At 40.5% G+C, this 20,314-nt stretch overlaps 1 protein-coding gene across 6 annotated transcripts in view; it reads left to right on the top strand.

Annotated features, from left to right (window-relative positions):
• MAP3K19 (mitogen-activated protein kinase kinase kinase 19) overlaps positions 1–19,935 on the top strand; it is a 53,084-nt gene extending 33,149 nt beyond the window's left edge. The window contains exons 4-8 of one of the 6 annotated variants that reach the window (XM_055261984.1): positions 1,145–1,188; positions 4,730–7,183; positions 9,176–9,325; positions 11,482–12,179; positions 19,509–19,935. In XM_055261984.1, coding sequence (XP_055117959.1) covers positions 1,145–1,188; positions 4,730–7,183; positions 9,176–9,325; positions 11,482–12,179; positions 19,509–19,575 — 3,413 coding nt within the window. In that variant the 3' untranslated portion in view covers positions 19,576–19,935. Of the gene's footprint in view, positions 1–1,144; positions 1,189–4,729; positions 7,184–9,175; positions 9,330–9,676; positions 10,121–11,481; positions 12,180–19,508 lie in introns of those variants that run through there. The other 5 variants (XM_055261981.2, XM_055261987.1, XM_055261986.1 and 2 more) reach the window with 5 other exon arrangements.
• The last annotated feature ends 379 nt before the right edge of the window (positions 19,936–20,314 follow it).

The raw sequence follows: 20,314 nt of genomic DNA, 5'->3' as shown, positions 1-20,314 counted from the left end.
GGCGACAGAGCAAGACCCTGTCTCAAAAAAAAAAAAAAAAAAAAAAAAAAATCTGCAGCTCTCTGGCTTCTTTTGGAAGATCTAGCAGGGCTAGATTATCCATCTGGGTTGGATAACATCTGAGAGCTGGGTAATGATGCCCTTTTACTTGGGCATATGATCTCGATTTACTGCTGTGCCTTCCTGTCCCACATCATCCATTTCGGTGACCTGTTTTGACCTTGGAGACACTGGAGCTTTTGGCTTCAGCTTTAGAAAGTCCAAACTATGCAGAAGTGGTGGTGGTGGTGGTTCATGGGGTTTTGGGGATCATTCTGACTTTTTGGTAAGAAGAGAACAACTTCTAGGTTTTATACTACCTAGTAAGTCCCATCTTGTTCCCTAGGTGAGTCTTCCTCACACTCACCTTTCAGAGTTTATGGTCGATCTAGTTTAAACAACTGTTGGGAGACACTTATACAAGAATATTTTCACATTTCTGCACCGTTCAGGCTTTCTAAGCAAAAAACACTAGGAAACTAAGTTAAAAGATGACTGAATGGCAAAAACGCCTCCGAAGTTAGTGTATTGCTCCAGAGAAATTCAGAGACTGATTTTCCCAAAAGCTGTTTGCTTATATTCTAGGGTAATAAAACATAGCGTCACCTTTCTCCTGGAGGCATTTGCTTACAATTCATAGTAAAGTTATCTCTTTCTCTGGAGGGAAAGATGAGCTAAAGTGCCACCCACCCAATACACCCCCTGAGTCTCATCATTCCAGGGCTCCCTCCTGTGATGCAGCTCTGCCAGCTGCGCAGGTCAACACCCGGCTCTCATCATGTCGCCCTGTGAGGAACTGGGTTGTGGGGAACTGGCATTACAATGTTCTGTGAGTGATAAATGGCCTGCTCTCTGGTCCAGAGATCTCAGGTTTTCTGTCAGAATTAGAGATATAAATATAAAACAGCAACCCCTGCTAGTGGCAGCAGCCTGAAGTTTTGTGTAATGATTCCACCTCTGTGTGAATTCCACAGGGGAAGCCTCCAATTTCTACAACTTTTCCTCAGACCCCTTAGCATCTGTATTACTCCGTCCCCAGACTCTGGCTGGAGACTGTTTTCTCTCTACTACTAAGAATATCCAGTTATTTTTTTTCTTGTTGTAGAGTTTTCGACCTCTCATATGAAGTACAGTGGCCGAAGCATCAAGGTAAGATTAGTGCTAGCATTTTTGACTTGAGAATTAAAACCAAAAAACTCTATCAACTAATTTAGAACCAAATCCTCAGCAATTACAGTTGACCCTTCAACAATGCAGGGGGTAGGGTCACTGATGTCCCCAACACAGTCAAAAATCCACACATAAGCTTTGATTCCCCCAAAACTTAGCTACTAATAGCCTACCGGTTGTTTTGTTTTGTTTTTTTGAGACAGAGTCTCGCTCTGTCACCCAGGCTAGAGTGCAATGGCACAATCTCGGCTCACTGCAAGCTCCGCCTCCCGGGTTCACGCCATTCTCCTGCCTCAGCCTCCCGAGTAGCTGGGATTACAGGCGCCCGCCACTATGCCCGGCTTTTTTGTATTTTTAGTAGAGACGGGGTTTCTCCGTGTCAGCCAGGATGGTCTCGATCTCCTCACCTCGTGATCCGCCTGCCTAGGCCTCCCAAAGTGCTGGGTGTTCTGTTTCGTTTTGTTTAGAGACAGGGTCTCTCTATGTTGGCCACGTTGGTCTTGAACTGCTGGCCTCAAGCAATACTCCCCCTTAGCCTCCCAAAGTGCTAGGGTTACAGATGTCAGCCACCGCACCTGGCTGCAGTAGCCTACTGTTGACCAGAGCCTTATAGATAACATAAACAGTTGATTAACACACATTTTGTGTTATATGTATTATATGCTGTATTCTTACAATAAAACCAAGAAAATAAAATGTTATTAAGAAAATTATAAGGGGCCAGGTGTCGTGGCTCACGCCTGTAGTCCCAGCACTTTGGGAGGCCAAGGCAGGTGGTTCACGAGGTCAAGAGATCGAAACCAACCTGGCCAACATGGTGAAACTCCGTCTCTACTAGAAATACAAAACATTAGCTGAGCATGGTGGCGGGTGCCTCTAGTCCCAGCTACTCAGCTACTCGGGAGGCTGAGGCAGGAGAATTGCTTGAACCTGGAAGGCGGAGGTTGCAGTGACCTGACATCATGCCACCGGACTCCAGCCTGGCAACAGAGCAAGATTCCATCTCAAAAACAAAACAAACAAACAAACAAAAAAAGAAAATCATAAGGAAGAGAAAATATATTTACTCTTCATTAAGTGGAAGTGGATCACCATAAAGGTCTTCATCCTCATTGTCTTCACGTTGAATAGGCTGAGGAGGAGGAGGAACAGGAGGGCGTGGTCATGCTGTCTCACAGGTAGCGGAGGAGGAAGAAAATCCACATATAAGTGGACTTGCGCAGTTTAAAGCTGTGTTGTTCAAGGGTCAACTGTATTTCTTGGAAAAACAACAACTCACATATAGTTCCTAAAGTAGCAAATCATCCTGGGAAAATTATGCCTTGCCATGTGCAGTGCTTTTCTGGAGTGTTTCTGTTCTCTACATAATGAGCTGAGTAGCTCCCTTAGACATTTTTTTTTTTTTGAGACAGAGTCTCACTCTGTTGCCCAGGCTGGAGTGGAGTGCAGTGGCGCAATCTCGGCTCACTGCAACCACCACCTACTGGGTTCAAGCGTTTCTCCTGCCTCAGCCTCCCAAGTAGCTGGGATGACAGGCACCTGCCACAACGCCCAGCTAATTTTTGTATTTTTAGTAGAGTTGGGGTTTCACCATGTTGGTTAAGTGGGTCTCGAACTCCTGACCTTGAGTGATCTGACTGCCTCGGCCTCCCAAAGTGCTGGGATTACAGGTGTGAGCCACTGCGCCTGGCCAGACATATTTTAATTTGTCTTCTTTCAACCTATTTAGAAATTAGGCAATTCTTTTTCCCCCAGTGGTGGAAAGATTTTCCTAGCTGTCTAATTTATAATTTTTTGGAAAGATATTTGCAGTTCTTAGTTTCTCAACTACCTGACCCTTCTTTCCCTATGAGCCTTGGAGAAATACTTATACATAGGTACTGCTTAGCATTGTAAAAAGGAGTTTATTGACCTAAAAAATTGTAATGTCCATTACTAGGCAGATGGTTAAGCACTGGGTGAATCTGCCTTTATTTCCTAAGTCATTTTTGAGAAATGGGGAAAATCATCTAGACAGTAAAACTGGGGCCTACACTACATCTCATCTACTTTTAATGCCTAAGTTTCTAGAGTCAGGTTCCATTTCCTTCCTTCTTACACACAGGTGGCAATAGAATGAAAATTAAACATATATTTCTCAATTACTACCCATGACCCATGCCTATAAACATTGTGATATAAATAGGTATTGAATCTGTATACACAGGAAAAGACCACAATGAAAAGAAGCATAAAGTTGGCCGGGCGCGGTGGCTCACGCTTGTAATCCCAGCACTTTGGGAGGCCGAGGCGGGCGGATCACGAGGTCAGGAGATCGAGACCACGGTGAAACCCCGTCTCTACTAAAAATACAAAAAATTAGCCGGGCGTGGTGGCGGGCGCCTGTAGTCCCAGCTACTCGGAGAGGCTGAGGCAGGAGAATGGCGTGAACCCGGGAGGCGGAGCTTGCAGTGAGCCGAGATTGGGCCACTGCACTCCAGCCTGGGCGACAGAGCAAGACTCCGTCTCAAAAAAAAAAAAAAAAAAAAAAAAAAAAAAAAAAAAAAAAAGAAAAGAAGCATAAAGTTAAGGAGTTTATAGCTTACTGCCCACAAAGTTTAATATTATACATTGGGTTACACTGACCTCTACAGGATGATAATAAAAACTAGCTTAGTTTGAGACTAGAGGGCAAAGGAGAAAGGAAAGCCATCCATTTTCCTGTCATCCACAAAAATGAAATTTTGTACATTTCATTCACAAACTAATTCAGCAAAACGATGGTGAGTAGTTGTGTTTCAGATACGAATTCTGAGTTAGTCAATAACTGATAATTTTTGAGGTATTTTAACAGCAATTTTAAACTGTTCTCAGTGGGATTTCAAAAATCTTAAATCAATTCTATGGAAAGTAAAAAGAAAAAAGAAGAGAAATAAAATGCTTCTTATCTTAAATTTTTACCATTTACATTATAGGGCCTTCATTTAAAAATATATAACCATGAATATTTACATCTATAATAATCCTGGTTTTAAAACGCGTTGTTTTAAATTGGTTCTAAAAAAAATATTGGGAATGAGGTTTTAGTTTTAAAAATCGTGATCCTTCCAGGCATAGTGGCTCATGCCTGTAATTCCAGCATTTTGGGAGGCAGAAGTGGGAGGATTGCTTGAGGCCAGGAGTTTGAGACCAGCCTGGGCAACACAGAGAGACCTCGTCTCTACTAAAATTTAAACATTAGCCGAGCATAGTGGCACATGCCTATAGTCCCAGCTACTCGGGAGGCTGAGGTGGGAGGATCGCTTGAGCCCAGGAAGTCAAGACTGCAGTGAGCTGTGATTACGTCACTGCACCCCAGCCTGGGTGACAGAGCAAGATCTTGTCTCAAGAAGAAAAAAAAGAATTGTGATCTCCAGGATAGCTTTGAACTTTAAAAGCCTTCCTTAAGAGGATATTATAATCTCTTTAGACTACTTTAAACGAGTTAGCGTGATATTTATATATGTTTCTGCATTCATAGCTTTTTCTGTCTTCCTTTTAGTTCCTTCTGCCACCACTGTCACTCTTGCCCACGCGATCTGGTGTCCTTACTATCCCCCAAAATCACAAGTTTCCAAAAGAAAAAGAAAGAAACATTCCAAGCCTCACATCTTTTGTGCCTAAGCTCTCAGTCTCTGTTCGTCATTCTGATGAGCTTAGCCCATCAAACAAGCCTCCGGGAGCGCTAGTTAAGTTGTTGATGGATCCGACTCTCAGGTCTTCTGATGGCTTCATTTGGTCAAGAAACATGTGCTCTTTTCCTAAGACTAACCGTCACAGACAATGCCTGGAGATGGAGGAGAACTGGAAATCCAAGGAAATGGAAGAATGTAACAAAATTGAAATCACTCACTTTGAAAAAGGGCAGTCTTTGGTGTCTTTTGAGAATTTGAAGGAAGACAATATTCCTGCAGATAGGGAAGAGGATATTGACTGCCATGGCAGTAAAACGCGAAAACCTGAAGAAGAGAACTCTCAATATCTTTCATCAAGAAAGAATGAGAGTTCAGTAGCCAAAAACTATGAACAAGATCCAGAAATAGTATGTACCATTCCAAGCAAGTTCCAAGAAACCCAGCATTCAGAAGTAACTCCAAGCCAGGATGAAGAGATGAGAAATAATAAAGCTGCTTCAAAAAGAGCTTCATTACATAAAAATGAAGCAATGGAACTAAACAATATTTCAGAAGAGTGTACTGTACTTAAATGCTTGTCCAGTGTAGTCTTTGATGACCCCATTGATAAACTCCCAGAAGGTCATAGCAGCATGGAGACAAACTTAAAAATATCAATAGCAGAAAGAGCCAAACCAGAAATGAATGGGATGGTGCCTCTTATCCACATCACCTTCCCTGTGGATGGAAGCCCCAAGGAACCAGTGATAGCCAAACCAAGCCTCCAAAAAAGAAAGGGAACCATTCATAACAACCATAGTGTCAACATACCTGTACACCAAGAAAATGAAAAGCATAAGATGAATTCCCATAGGAGCAAGTTGGATTCAAAGACCAAGACAAGTAAGAAGACACCTCAGAATTTCGTGATTTCTACTGAAGGTCCCGTTAAGCCTACCATGCATAAAACCAGCAGAAAAACACAAATTTTCCCGGCTTTGGGACTTGTTGACCCCAGGCCTTGGCAATTGCCCAGGTTTCAAAAGAAAATGCCACAGATAGCAAAGAAGCAATCAACTCACCAGACTCAGAAACCCAAAAAGCAATCATTTCCTTGCATCTGTAAAAATCCAGGAATACAAAAGTCATGTGTTCCTCTCTCTGTTCAACCGACAGAGCCAAGACTAAATTACCTAGATCTTAAGTATAGTGATATGTTCAACGAAATCAATTCAACTGCTAATGGACCTGGAATCTATGAAATGTTTGGGACCCCTGTTTATTGTCATATGCGAGAGACTGAAATGGATGAAAACAAATATTACCATGAGATATGTTCGGCTCCATCAGGCAGATGTATCACCAATAAATGTCGATCTTCACGCAGTGAGAGGAAGAGCAATATTAGAACAAGACTTTCTCAGAAAAAAACACATATGAAACCCCCAAAGACTTCATTTGGCATTAAACAAGAGCACAAAGTCTTGATTTCTAAAGAAAAGAGTTCCAAGGCTGTACATAGCAACCTACATGACATTGAAAATGGTGATGGTATTTCAGAACCAGACTGGCAGATAAAGTCTTCAGGAAATGAGTTTCTATCTTCCAAAGATGAAATTCATCCCATGAACTTGGCTCAGACACTTGAGCAGTCCATGAAAAAGAATGAATTCCCTCCTGTCTCAGATGTATCCATTGTTGAAGAAGTTTCTGTGGAAGAGTCTGCTGGTGATAGAGACATTTCTAACAATGAAATACTCACCACAAGCCTCAGAGATCTGCAAGAACTTGAAGAGCTACATCACCAGATCCCATTTATCCCTTCAGAAAACAGCTGGGCAGTGCCCAGTGAGAAGAATTCTAACAAGTATGTACAGCAAGAAAAGCAGAATATAGCATCTCTTAGTAAAGTAAATGCCAGCCGAATTTTAACTAATGATCTAGAGTTTGATAGTGTTTCAGATCAGTCTAAAACACTTACAAATTTCTCTTTCCAAGAAAAACAAGAAAGTGCATCTTCCCAGACATATCAATATTGGGTACATTATTTGGATCATGATAGTTTAGCAAATAAGTCAATCACATATCAAATGTTTAGAAAAACCTTAAGTGGCACAAATTCAATTTCCCAAGAAATTCTGGACTCTGTAAATAATGAAGAATTGACAGATGAACTATTAGGTTGTCTAGCTGCAGAATTATTAGCTCTTGATGAGAAAGAAAACAACTCTTGCCAAAAAATGGCAAATGAAACAGATCCTGAAAACCTAAATCTTGTCCTCAGTCGGAGAGGAAGTACCCCAAAAGAAATGGGCAGAGAGACAACAAAAGTCAAAATACAGGTTGGTATAATTAGAATCCAAGGTTCATTGGGGTGGGAAGGACCTCAGAGACAATCTGGTTCAAATCCCTTATTTTCAAATGAGGAATTATAAACCCTAAACAATTAAATAGTTGCTTCAAGGTCTCATTGTTTGATCACAAGGTTGGAATTCAGGTCCTCTGACCCCCAGGCTAAGATGTTTTCATTATGTTGCCTCCCTTCTGGAATTTAGCTAGCTTGACATTGCAATGAAGTCAGTTTGGTTAAATTAATTTAGCAAAACCATTCAAATTGATCAGTATTTTATTCAATGATGACATTTTCAATCAACAGCATATCATTTCCAACTATCAGCAGATAGATAATTATAGGCAAGACATTGCTCTAGGTATGTGAGACAGAAAGAAATGAACATGGCTCCAGAAGTGGCTCACCATTTTGTTCATAGGAAGACATGAAATGTACATTTCTCAGAGCCCCTACACCTGAGCATTTGCTTTCAGATTATTCACTACTTTAATGCAAAATTCTTATTGATGCCTACTGTGTTTCTGGCAGTGGGCCAAGAACTAGGAGCATAGTGCTGTACAAGACTCGGCCTTTGCTCTCATGGAAGTGTAAGCAAAAATCCTGAAATAAGATTTTAAAAAATTTTGTTTGGCACGGGAGTGGGCATGGAGTGGGGAAGAAGATCAACACATAGTCGGGTTTTCTTTGTTATCGTTTTCACTGAAGTACACAAGCCTCCCAAACTGAAATTTTAAAGACAGAAACAGTAGGTAAACTGAAATATTATTTATTGAACACTAACTCCGGTCATACTACACTATATCCACACTATATCAGGATCAGGAATAATTTTTTTTTTTGAGATGGAGTCTTGCTCTATTGCTCAGGCTGGAGTGCAGTGGTGCAACCTCAGCTCGCTGCAACCTCCGCCTCCTGGGTTCAAGCGATTGTCCTGCCTCAGCCTCCCAAGTAGCTGGGATTACAGGCACTCACCACCACGCCTGGATAATTTTTGTATTTTTAGTAGAGACGGGATTTCACCATCTTGGCCAGGCTGGTCTTGGAACTCCTGACCTCGTGATCCACCTTCCTCGGCCTCCCAAAGTGCTGGGATTACAGGCGTGAGCCACTGCCCCCAGCCAGGAATAATTATTTTAAATAATTATTGGGCAGAAGAACATACAAGATAAATAATTATCCCATAGCTTCCTGGACTGTTTGCTAGAGATACTAGTCTGACTTCCTGCAAGTCTGGCTTGTGGATGGTAAACTGGCTTCCTGGTTTGGTTACTGTAGATAATGGGTTGATTTCCTGGGTTGGTTTCTGCACATTGTAGATCAGAGTTCTATTTTTATATATGATCTGGCCATTGTTGGTTTGTATATTATCTCTCAGTACCTATGTGTATGTATATATGTGATATATATGTGTGCATGTATGTTTATGGATTATATATCATTTATGTTTATGTGTGTGTACATTTGTGTGAACACATATGTGAATATGTGTGTATGAGTTTGTGTGTCTCTATGTGTGTGTCCAGCTCTGTGTGTGTTTCTCTTTCTGAACTTGTCTGTGTTTAGGAGCAAGCTGACCATGATAATGGGAATTTTGAGGAGAGAGTTGAGGTTAGGGAGCTGAGGAGATGGCACACACTAACATATTCTGTCATGATAGGGACCTTGTGAAAGATCATTCTCAAAAGACAGTGGTTGGTAGCTTCAGGCCCATGTGGGGCCTGAGATGAACAGGCCTAAGATCTCCTCCTATAAAATATACAGAGCAAGATGTGGTTTTAAAATGTGTATAATTAACAAGGCTGAAGTTCACAACTAAGATACACTATGTGGTCATTTGGGGGGAATGATGTGTCGCTAGAAGTTACCTGTAAGAGTGGCCACAGACAGGAACATTTGAAAAGAAGACTTTACTCTCACCCCTTTCTCTCCATCCCAGTGACTTGGTTTAATGGTCATCTTTCCTTTTGTCTCATTCTTCCAGAGGCATAGTAGTGGGCTCAGGATATATGACAGGGAGGAGAAATTTCTCATCTCAAATGAAAAGAAGATATTTTCTGAAAATAGTTTAAAGTCTGAAGAACCTATCCTATGGACCAAGGGTGAGATTCTTGGAAAGGGAGCCTACGGCACAGTAAGTTAAACTGGAAACTTGAAATCAGCACTCCCCACCCCTCTACAGTCCCTCCCTCCACCCCTCCCACTCCCCCAGTCATCCTCCCTGCTTCCTCTGGCAAGCACTCTTTTACTTAGAACGCTTTCAGTTGGAAGTAACAGAAAATCCAACCACGGAGGGAAAGGACAGTTACTGCTTTATCCGACTGAAAGGTCTGGAATAGGTCTGGCTCTGGGCCCAGGTGGCTTCAGGGATCAGACAATGTCATCAGGATCTGGTCTCTCTCTCTCTTTGCCTGGCTTTGTCTCAGGCACATATAGTGATACAATGGCCACTGCATTTCTAGCCTCCCATCCTCCCGGGTTCAAGTCCAATGGGAAAGAAATATCTTCCTTCAACAGCAGTATATGTTACTGGAAGTTTGGAGAATCATTGCTAGATGGCAAAAACAAAAGATGTTCCTTACATTTTGTGAACTGCATAAGAGATCTTAGGGGGTGGGCAATGAAGAGAGGTGGGTACAAACATACAGTCAGATAGAAGAAATAAGTTCTAGTGTTTGATAACACAGTAGGGTGACTATAGTTAACAACAATATATTGTGTATTTCCAATTAGCTAGAAGATTGAAATGCCCCCAACACAAAGAAAATGACAAATGTTTGAGGTGATGGATGTCCTAAACACACTGTCTTGATCATTACACATTCTATGCATGTATTAATATATCACATGTACCTCTTAAATATGTACAAACATTATATATCTAAACCCTAGCACTTTAGATAGTTATTTACATAGATGAGTAAAGAAAAGGCTGGCCCCCAAATAAGACTTGTGCTGTCTCCAGATGGGGACATTTCAGAAATCAGTGAGAAGACAGGAAGACACAAAACCACTGAGATTACATCACAAGGGTGAGTTCCAGGGCCTGTCTCCTTCTCACTCCAGAGAGCTTGGGAGCTGAACTAGCTCTATTTTACATATTATCAGGAGCTTTTCCAAACCACCATCTCATGTAGTCATCATAGAAATCTGGGAGGCAGGCCAGGTGTGGTGGCTATCACCTGTAATCCCAGAACTTTGGGAGGCCGAGGCAGGTGGATCACTTGAGGTCAGGACTTTGAGACTAGACTGGCCATATGGTAAAACCCAGTCTCTACTAAAAATACAAAAATTAGCCAGGTGTGGTGGCACACACCTGTAATCCCAGCTACTCAGGAGGCTGAGGCATGAGAATTGCTTGAACCCAGGGGGCAGAGGTTGCAGTGAGCCCAGATCACACCACTGCACTCTAGCCTGGGTGACAGAGCGAGACCCTGTCTCCAAAAAACAAAGAAAAAAATCTGTGAGGCAGCCTGGACAACATAGAGAGAACTTGTCTCCACAAAAATACTTCAAAAATTAGCCTAGTGGGGTGGTACATGCCTGTAGTCCCAGCTACTCAGGATACTGAGGCAGGAGGATCGCTTGAGCCCAGGAGTTTGAGGCTGCAGTGAGATATGATCAGGGCCACTGCACTCCAGCCTGGGTGACAGAGAGAGACTCTGTCTCCAAAAAAAAAGAGAAAGAAAAAAAAAGAAAAAAATAGCACAGTGGCTCTACAAAAAGTACACACAAACACACACACACAATTAGCCAGGTGTGGTGGCACACACCTATGATCCTAGCTACGAGCTGCTCAGGAGGCTGAGGTAGGAGGATTGCTTGAGCCCAGGAGGTTGAGGCTGCAATGAGCTGTGATTGTGCCAATGCACTCCAGCCTGGGCAACAGAGTGAGAACCTGTCTAAAAACAAACAACAAACAAACAAAAGAAAAGCAATCTGTGAGGCAAGTATTGTTACCTCAGTTTTACAGATGAGAAAAACTGAAGTCAAAAGATTACACATTTATCCCAAGTTATACAGCTGGGGAAAGTTGAAGCCAGGATTCTAGCCAATTCAAGCCACTTGACTTTAAGCCAGTATGACATCCATCCACCATGTTTCTCATACCCATCTTGGCTCCACTGAAACACTGAAATTGCTTAAACACTTTGCATTTAGGAAGGGAGGTATCAACTTAGAGAAAGACAAGGGTTTAGGAAGAGAAGGGAAAGTCAAATGTCACCTGAGGCATTTTGTGAATAAGTTATGTCATTAATTTAATAACAAGGTATTATTGGTTTGCTTTAGGTATACTGTGGTCTCACTAGCCAAGGGCAGCTAATAGCTGTAAAACAGGTGGCTTTGGATACCTCTGATAAATTAGCTACTGAAAAGGAATACCGGAAACTACAGGAAGAAGTAGATTTGCTCAAAGCACTGAAACATGTCAACATTGTGGCCTATTTGGGGACATGCTTGCAAGAGAACACTGTGAGCATTTTCATGGAGTTTGTTCCTGGTGGCTCAATCTCTAGTATTATAAACCGTTTTGGGCCATTGCCTGAGATGGTGTTCTGTAAATATACAAAACAAATTCTGCAAGGTGTTGCTTTTCTTCATGAGAACTGTGTGGTACATCGCGATATCAAAGGAAATAATGTTATGCTCATGCCAACTGGAATAATAAAGCTGATTGACTTTGGCTGTGCCAAGCGTTTGGCCTGGGCAGGTTTAAATGGCACCCACAGTGACATGCTTAAGTCCATGCATGGGACTCCATATTGGATGGCCCCAGAAGTCATCAATGAGTCTGGCTATGGACGGAAATCAGATATCTGGAGCATTGGTTGTACTGTGTTTGAGATGGCTACAGGGAAGCCTCCACTGGCTTCCATGGACAGGATGGCCGCCATGTTTTACATCGGAGCACACCGAGGGCTGATGCCTCCTTTACCAGACCACTTCTCAGAAAATGCAGCAGACTTTGTGCGCATGTGCCTGACCAGGTAAGAAACTGAAAGCAAGAGGAGGAAGATAAATGCCCAGAGATTCCAAGTGGCTGACATTTCCTTTGCAATTTATGGCCCATTAAAAGCTCTGTTTTGGTTATGAAGTCAAGTAGACAGTGATTTTGTGCCGAAAGTAATCATAATCAGTCATATTGGGTAATTGTGTTCATTGTTGTATCAGGGTATAGGAGGCAATGCTTCAAGTAGAAAGTGCCTCCATTAAATGTCTTATCAAGTTCTGTCAATACTTGCCCAAATCAATGGGTTTGCAAAATTTGTTAAAGATCTACTTATTTACCAATGAGACATTTTCCTAGGAACTGGCTAGGGTGAAATGATATCATCTTGCATTTAAAGTGAGGGGAAACATTTTGAGCCAAAGAAATGTCTAATTGGAGATTTCAAGCGTCAAGTGGGGGAGTATTTGGTGAATCAGAAAAGCCTTAGAAAATTGCCTGTTTTCCCCTTCCTTATCTTCTCTCGTATCTATGGAATTAAATTCTGGGTAAAATGTTAGAACTGTAACTGTAATGTAATGGAGATTAACTAGTGCTGTGATTTTCAAATTTTTAGCCAGGTACTCTCTGTTCATAGAAATCTTAAATCAAAGAATAAAACAAAAGCAGAGAGATGGCTCTAGTTAAAGTGTGTACCTGTGGGGTTGGGAAGAGTTAAGGAGTGGGGCTGTGGGTGCTGGAGCCCACTCTAGGATACTGCACAGCAGCCCCAAACCCACCTACCTAGCAAGGCTCAACTTTAGTTGGAGGACAAGAAAGGCCTGAGACTCAAAGTGAATTTCCTGTCTTTCAAGGAAGTTTGCCTTCTTATCCCTAGATGAAAAACTCCAGTGTCCCATCTTTTAGCAAGCACATATGGCAACCCCCAACTCCCAGGGGGTTCATTTTGCCTTTCTCAATAAATCTTAGAATCTACAGGTCTCCCTCTCTGCCAATGAATGTGCCTCTCTTTCAGTCTCTGTCTCTCTCTCCCAGCACATGTGTATCAGCCTGTCCTGGCTGATTTCAGGATGATTACATGGGCCAGGGCAGGAATGCCACTCCAGGGGTACAGTTTTTGGCACTGCTAGATGCAGAGACCCCTTAGGTTTCCAGCGTGGATTTTGTGGACACAGCCCCAGTCACTGAGCTGCCCGCCCTCTCCAAAAAAAAAAAACAAAAAAACGGCATAAATGTGTTGGAAAATCGTATAGACCAGTACCAGTTTTAGAGATTGGTGTTAACTCTTAAAACTATTGTAGTTGCTTTGTTCCGAATTTAACAATTACCTATATTATTGACTCACAGCTAGAAACCACTTGTTATTCTCATTTTCTTTCAAGTTGTGAGTAAATACACACACACACACACACACACACACATGCGCGCTTTAAAGAGAAAGGGTGGAATCTTCTTTTATGGCTCTCCTTTTGAACCGTTGCTTCATAAACTAAGCAATATACAATTCACACCACTGATAAAAATTAACAGGGTTATTGTGAAGGTTAAGTGAAATGGTACATGTAAATTGCTTAGCAGAGTGTGGGGCACAAAATTAGGAGTTTACAGTTAATAATCATTAGGAAGAATACTAACATACCTTACCTAATTAGAGTCATATACAAGTATATAATTACCTCCTAAAATTCTATGGCAAAGGCCCTGAGGACCCTAGCATCTCACCTGATATCAATAATAATACTCCTTGGAGATATGGATAGCCAGAAAATAAAGGGCGAGGCACTCTTAAAGATTCAGAAATAGAGGTCATCAGGCATAGACTAGGAAAAGTCTAAAGAAAACAGAAAGGAACTTGGGGAAGCTGAGAGAAATAAGCATGGAGGGGGTACTCCTATTGACAGATCAAGTTCTGGGAAATCAGGCCAAGGAGTTTAGCTTTGTTGCAATAGGCAGTGAGGAGCAGGGGGCTGCAAAAGATTTGGGGTAGAAAAGGCCATAAAGAAAATGGTCTTTGGGAAGGCAGGTCAGATGGCAATGTATTGAAGGGCCTGGGATGGATGCTGCTTGAGACTAGAAAGCTCTGCAGAAATCCAGAGCTTGGATGCTGATGGTGGTAGAAGCAGTGGGATTGTAAAGGATTCCAGAAAATTTCAGAGAAAAGGTGAATCAAGACTTGATAATGGAGCAGGATGATAGGATTTCACATTTTTGAGTCTGGATAATGGGAGAAATCACAGTTGTGAGAGAAGAACAGGGGAGGCAGCTAAACCCTTCCCACCCCCTGTAAGGAGACATTTGAAGCTATGGAATTGCAGCTCAGGAAAGCAATTGAGATTGGAAGGACACATTTAAAAATAATTATAACAGCCAGGTGCAGTGGCTCATGCCTGTAATTCCAGCACTTAGGAAGGCCGAGGTGGGCGGATCACTTGAGCCCAGGAGTTCAAGATGGAGAACAACCTGAGCCACGTGGAGAAACCCCATTTATTTAAATAGATAATCAAGGAAACAGAAGAAAAAGAGAACAAACCAAACCCCAAATTAGTAGAAAAAAAGAAATAAAGATCACATTATGTTAAGTGAAATAAACCAGGCTCAGAAAGACAAACATTGCATGTCCTCACTTATTTGTGGGATTTAAAAATAAAAACAATTAAATTCATTAACATAGAGAGTAGAAGGATGATTACCAGAGGCTGGAAATGATATTAGGAGGATAGGAGTAGGGCAGATAGGGATGGTTAATGGATTAAAAAAAATAGTTAGAAAGCTTGAATAAGACCTACCATTTGATAGCACATCAGGGAGACAATAGTCATTAATAACTTAATTGTACATTTTAAAATAATTAAAAGAGTGTAATTGGATTGTTTGTAACACAAAGGATAGATGCTTGAGAGGATGTATACCCTATTTTCCAGGATGTGATTATTTGACATTGCATGCCTGTATCAAAACATCTCATGTACCCCATAAATATATACACCTACTATGTACCCACAAAAATTAAAAATAAAAAAATTTAAAAATTAATAGAAAAAAAAGGTCAGAGTAGCATTAAATGAAATACAAAAAAAAAAATACAAAGGATCAGTGGAATGAAAAGTTGGTTAAAAAAACATAAAATCAATAAACTGCTAGCCAGACTAACCAAGAAAAAAAGAGATGACCCAAATAAAAATCAGAAACAGCCGGGCGTGGTGGCTCATGCCTGCAATCCCAGAACTTTGGGAGGCTGAGGTGGGCGGATCACGAGGTCAGGAGATAGAGACCATCCTGGCTAACGTGGTGAAACCCCGTCTCTACTAAAAATACAAAAAATTTAGCCGGGCGTGGTGGCAGGCACCTGTAGTCCCAGGTACCTGGGGAGCTGAGGCAGGAGAATGGCATGAACCCTGGAGGCGGAGCTTGCAGTGAGCTGAGACCGCGCCACTGCACTCCAGCCTGGGCTACAGAGCGAGACTCCATCTCAAAATAAATAAATAAATAAATAAATCAGAAACAAAAAAGGAGACATAACAGCTAATACCACAGAAATGAAAAAACCCATCCGAGAACATTATGAACAAGTATAAGCTAACAAACTGGAAAACCTTGAGGAAATGGATAAATTCCTGGACACATACAAGATTGAGTCAGGAAGAAATAGAGAACCTGAACAGACCAATAATGAGCAATACGATTGAATCAGTAATAAAATATCTCCTAACAAAGAAAAGTCCAGGACTGGATGGCTTCACTGCCATATTCTACCAAACTCATAAAGAAGAACTAACACCAGTTATCCTTCAACTATACCAAAAAATTGAGAAGGAAAGAATTCTCCCTAACTCATTCTATGAAGCCAAGCATTACCCTGATACCAGAACCAAACAAAACCACAAAAAAAGAAAACCATAGGCCAATATCCTTGATGAACACAGATACAAAATTCCTGAACAAAATACTAGCAAACCTAACCCAACAGCACATCAAAAAGATAATACACCATAATCAAGTGAGTTTTATACTAGTGATGCAAGGATGGTTCAACATGCACAAATCAATAAACATGATACATCACATTAACAGAATGAAGGACAAAAACAATATGACCATCTCAATAGAAACAGAAAAGGCATTTTCTAAAATCCAACATCCCTTCGTGATAAAAACTATCAACAAACTAGGCATAGAAAGAACGTACCTCAATATAATAGGCCATATATGACAAACCCACAGCTAACATCCAGAATGGGGAAAAGGTGAAAGCCTTTCTTCTTAGAACTGGAACAAGAGAAGGATGCCCACTTTCACCACTCCTATTCAACATAGTATTGGAAGTTCTAGCCAGAGTGATTAGGCAAGAGAAAGAATAAAAGGCATTCAGGCCGGGCGCAGTGGCTCATGCCTGCAATCCCAGCACTTTGGGGGGCCAAGGTGGGCAGATCATGAGATCAGGAGATTGAGACCATCCTGGCTAACACAGTGAAACCCTGTCTGTACTAAAAATACAAAAAATTAGCCGGGTGCAGTGGTGGGCACCAGTAGTCCCAGCTACTCAGGAGGCTGAGGCAGGAGAATGGTGTGACCCCAGGAGGTGGGGCTTGCAGTGAGCTGAGATCACGCCACTGCACTGCAGCCTGGGCGACAGAGCGAGACTCCATCTCAAAAAAAAAAAAAAAAAAAAAAAAAAAAAAATAGAAGGCATTCAAACTGGAAAAGAGAAAGTCAAACTGTGCCTCTTTGCAGATGACATGTTCTTATATCTAGAAAAACCTAAAGACTCCACCAAAAAACTCTTAGATTGATTCAGTAAAGTTGCAGGATACAAAATTAACATACAAAAATCTGTAGTGTTTCTATGTAGCAACAATGAAGTAGCTGAAAAAGAAATCAAGAAGGCAATCCCATTTAAAATGGCTACAAAAAGAACATAAAATACCTGGAAACAAATGTAACCAAGGAGGTGAAAGACCTCTACAAGGAAAACTACAAAACATTGATGAAATAAACTACAAAACATTGATGAAAAAAATTGAAGACACAAACAAATGCTCATGGGTCACAAGAATCAATATTGTTAAAGTGGTCATACTAACCAAAGTCATTTATGGATTCAATGCAACCTCTATCAAAATACCAATGTAATTTTCCACAGAAATATATACAAAACAATCCTAAAATTTGTGTGGAACCAAAAAGGTGCTCAAAGAGCCAAAGAGCCAAAGCAATACTGAGCAAAAAGAACAAAGCTGGAGGTATCACACTGTCACTTCAAAATATACACAAAATATATACAAAATATATTACAAGGCTGTAGTAATCAAAACAGCATGGTATTGGTATAAAAACAGACACATAAACCAATAGAACAGAGTAGTGAACCCAGAAATAAGTCCCCATATGTAAACCAACTTATTTTTGACAAAGGGACCAAGAACATATACTGGGGAATTGACACCCTCTTCAGTATATGGTGCATATTCATATGCAGATGAACGAAGTTAGACCCCTATCTCACCATATACAAAAATCAACTCAAAATTGATTAAATACCTAAACATAAGACTCAAAACTATAACATTACTAGAAGAAAACATAGGGAAACACTCCAGGTTATTGGTCTGTGCAGAAGTTCTTTATAGTTCCATTTGTCTATTTTTGGTTTTGTCACCTGTGCTTTTAAGGTAAAGGAAGGCATAGAGTGAAGAGACGACCTGTTGAATAGGAGAAAATATTTGCAAAATGTTCATCCAACAAGAAACATATCTCAAAAGAAGACACAAATAGCCGACAGGTATATGAGGAAATGCTCAACATCACTAATCAACAAGGAAATGCAAATTAAAACCACCAAGAGATACCATCTTATCCCAGTTAAAATGTCTACTATTAAAAACACACAAAAATAACAGATGCTGGCAAGAATGTGTAGATAAGGAAACTCACGTACTGTTGGGTGTGAATGTAAATTAATACAACCATTATGGAAAACAGTATGGAGATTTCTCAAAAAAACCCAAAAAACTAAAAATAGAACTACCTGCCGTATGGTCCGGCAATCCTCCTACTGACTATTTATCCAAAGGAAAGAAAATCATTATCTCTAAGGGATATCTGCATCCTCATGCTTATTGCAGCACTATTCACAATAACAAGTGGATCCACCTAAGTGTCCCTCAACAGATGAATGGATAAAGAAAACTTAGTATATATACACAACAGAATGCTACTCAGCCATAAAAAAAATGAAATCTTATCATTTTCAGCAACAGAGATGGATCTAGAGTTCTTAAGTAAAATAAGCCAGGCCCAGCAAGACAAATACCACATGTTCTCACTCTTATATGGGAGCTACGAAAGTAGATCTCATGGAAGTAGAGAGTAGAATGATAGTTTTCAGAGGCTGGGAAGGGTGTGTATGTGGTGGGGCAGGGAGGATAAAAAGAGGCTGGTTAATGGGTACATAATTAGATAGAAAGAGTAAGTTATAATGTTTGATAACAGAGCAGGGTGACTGTAATTAACAACAATGTATTCTGTATTTCAAATAGCTAGAAGAGAGGAGTTGAAATGTTCCTGACACATAGAAATGATAAATACTCATTATATATCAATAAAGTGGTTGCACAATGTAGCGGGTAGGGGAAGTTACCTGTTTGTTAAAGCCTTAATAAATATTTATGTATCTGAAAAAAAAATCAAAAGATAGCCAATTTAACCAAAAGAATGCCTCTGGAATAGGCCATTGCAGCTAATCATTGGCTACTTCATTAGCTCATTGGTTCATTAACTGGCTCATTGAATGATACCTTTCTAAAACCTTTTGAATTTCTTGAAGAAAGAAACTGTGCCACAATAGTACTGAACAACTGTCTCCCTCTATCTTACATTAATCCAGGAGTGCCCAAAATGGGATTATTTCAATTAATCACCAAAGCATATTTGAATATCTATTTTAAAAAGTCTTTTCAATTCTGGATTTTAATGCTTCTAAATTTTAAAAGTAAATGTGTGAATTTTACCATATATAAATTAGACTCCAAACAAATTGAACAAAAGTACAATGGGAAAGTAGGGCCTAGTTTTCAATCACAATAGCTACTACTTTTCGAACAAGTACCATGCTATTGTTTAAAAGTTGTATATATATTATTTAATTCTCCCAATGAGTTAGGTATTATTGTTGTCTCCATCTTACTGATGAGGAGAGTTTTAGTCACTTAGCTTAAGGTCACACAGCTAAAAATTGGAGACTGGACTCAACCCAAGTCTGTTTGACTATCAGAAGTTGTGTTTCCATCTTTGAAAGTTTGCATTTAAGTAGATCTCATTGGCAGTCTCATTACTGGGTGCTGCTGCTTCTAATGTGTTTTTCCCTTCTTAGGAACCAGCATGAGCGACCTTCTGCTCTTCAGCTCCTGAAGCACTCCTTCTTGGAGAGAAGTCACTGAATATACATCAAGACTTTCTTCCCAGTTCCACTGCAGATGCTCCCTTGCTTAACTGTGGGGAATGATGGCTAAGGGATCTTTGTTTCCCTACTGAAAATTCAGTCTAACCCAGTTTAACCAGATCCTATGGAGTCACTAACTGAATGTTGCAGTTACATATTAGCCTCCTCAAGTGTCAGACATGATTACTCATAGTATCAGAAAACATGTTCTTAATAACAACAAAAAACATATTTCAGTGTTTACAGTTTTGATTGTCCAGGAACTACATTCTCTATTGTTTTATATGACATTTCCTTTTATTTTTGGCATGTCCTGTCAATTTTAATGTTGTTAGTTTAAAATAAATTGTAAAAACAACTTATATTTTCTTGCTTGGTGAGTAAAGACGCTTACTTAATTCATCCAAAACAGACTAGAGGAAGGCAGGAAGGTAAGTTAAAGAGATTCTAGATTCTGTACTTTGGCAGCAATCTTAGCCTAAAAGATTCTAGGAGGCTCAAGGCCTGATAGGGAGGAGGTGAGGGCCTCAGCATTTCATTATCAGAGGGTTCCCAAACTCCTCAGATGTCTCTGAGAAATTGTGCTAGTTAAGGTGGCATCATAAACCTTGGGCTCTTTTCTCTGTAATTTATTTGTAGTGATTTAAAGTTTTTATCTATTTGCAGTGAATCAGGTCATTTCCATATGCAGAAGTAGCTAAGCCTAAACCAGTTGGTAGGACAAAAGCTAGGTCTGG

This window comes from Symphalangus syndactylus, chromosome 22, assembly GCF_028878055.3.
Source record: "Symphalangus syndactylus isolate Jambi chromosome 22, NHGRI_mSymSyn1-v2.1_pri, whole genome shotgun sequence".
NCBI lineage: Eukaryota > Metazoa > Chordata > Mammalia > Primates > Hylobatidae > Symphalangus > Symphalangus syndactylus.
The sequence above is the reverse complement of the archived record's forward strand: the minus strand, read 5'-3'. Positions and strand labels throughout refer to the sequence as shown.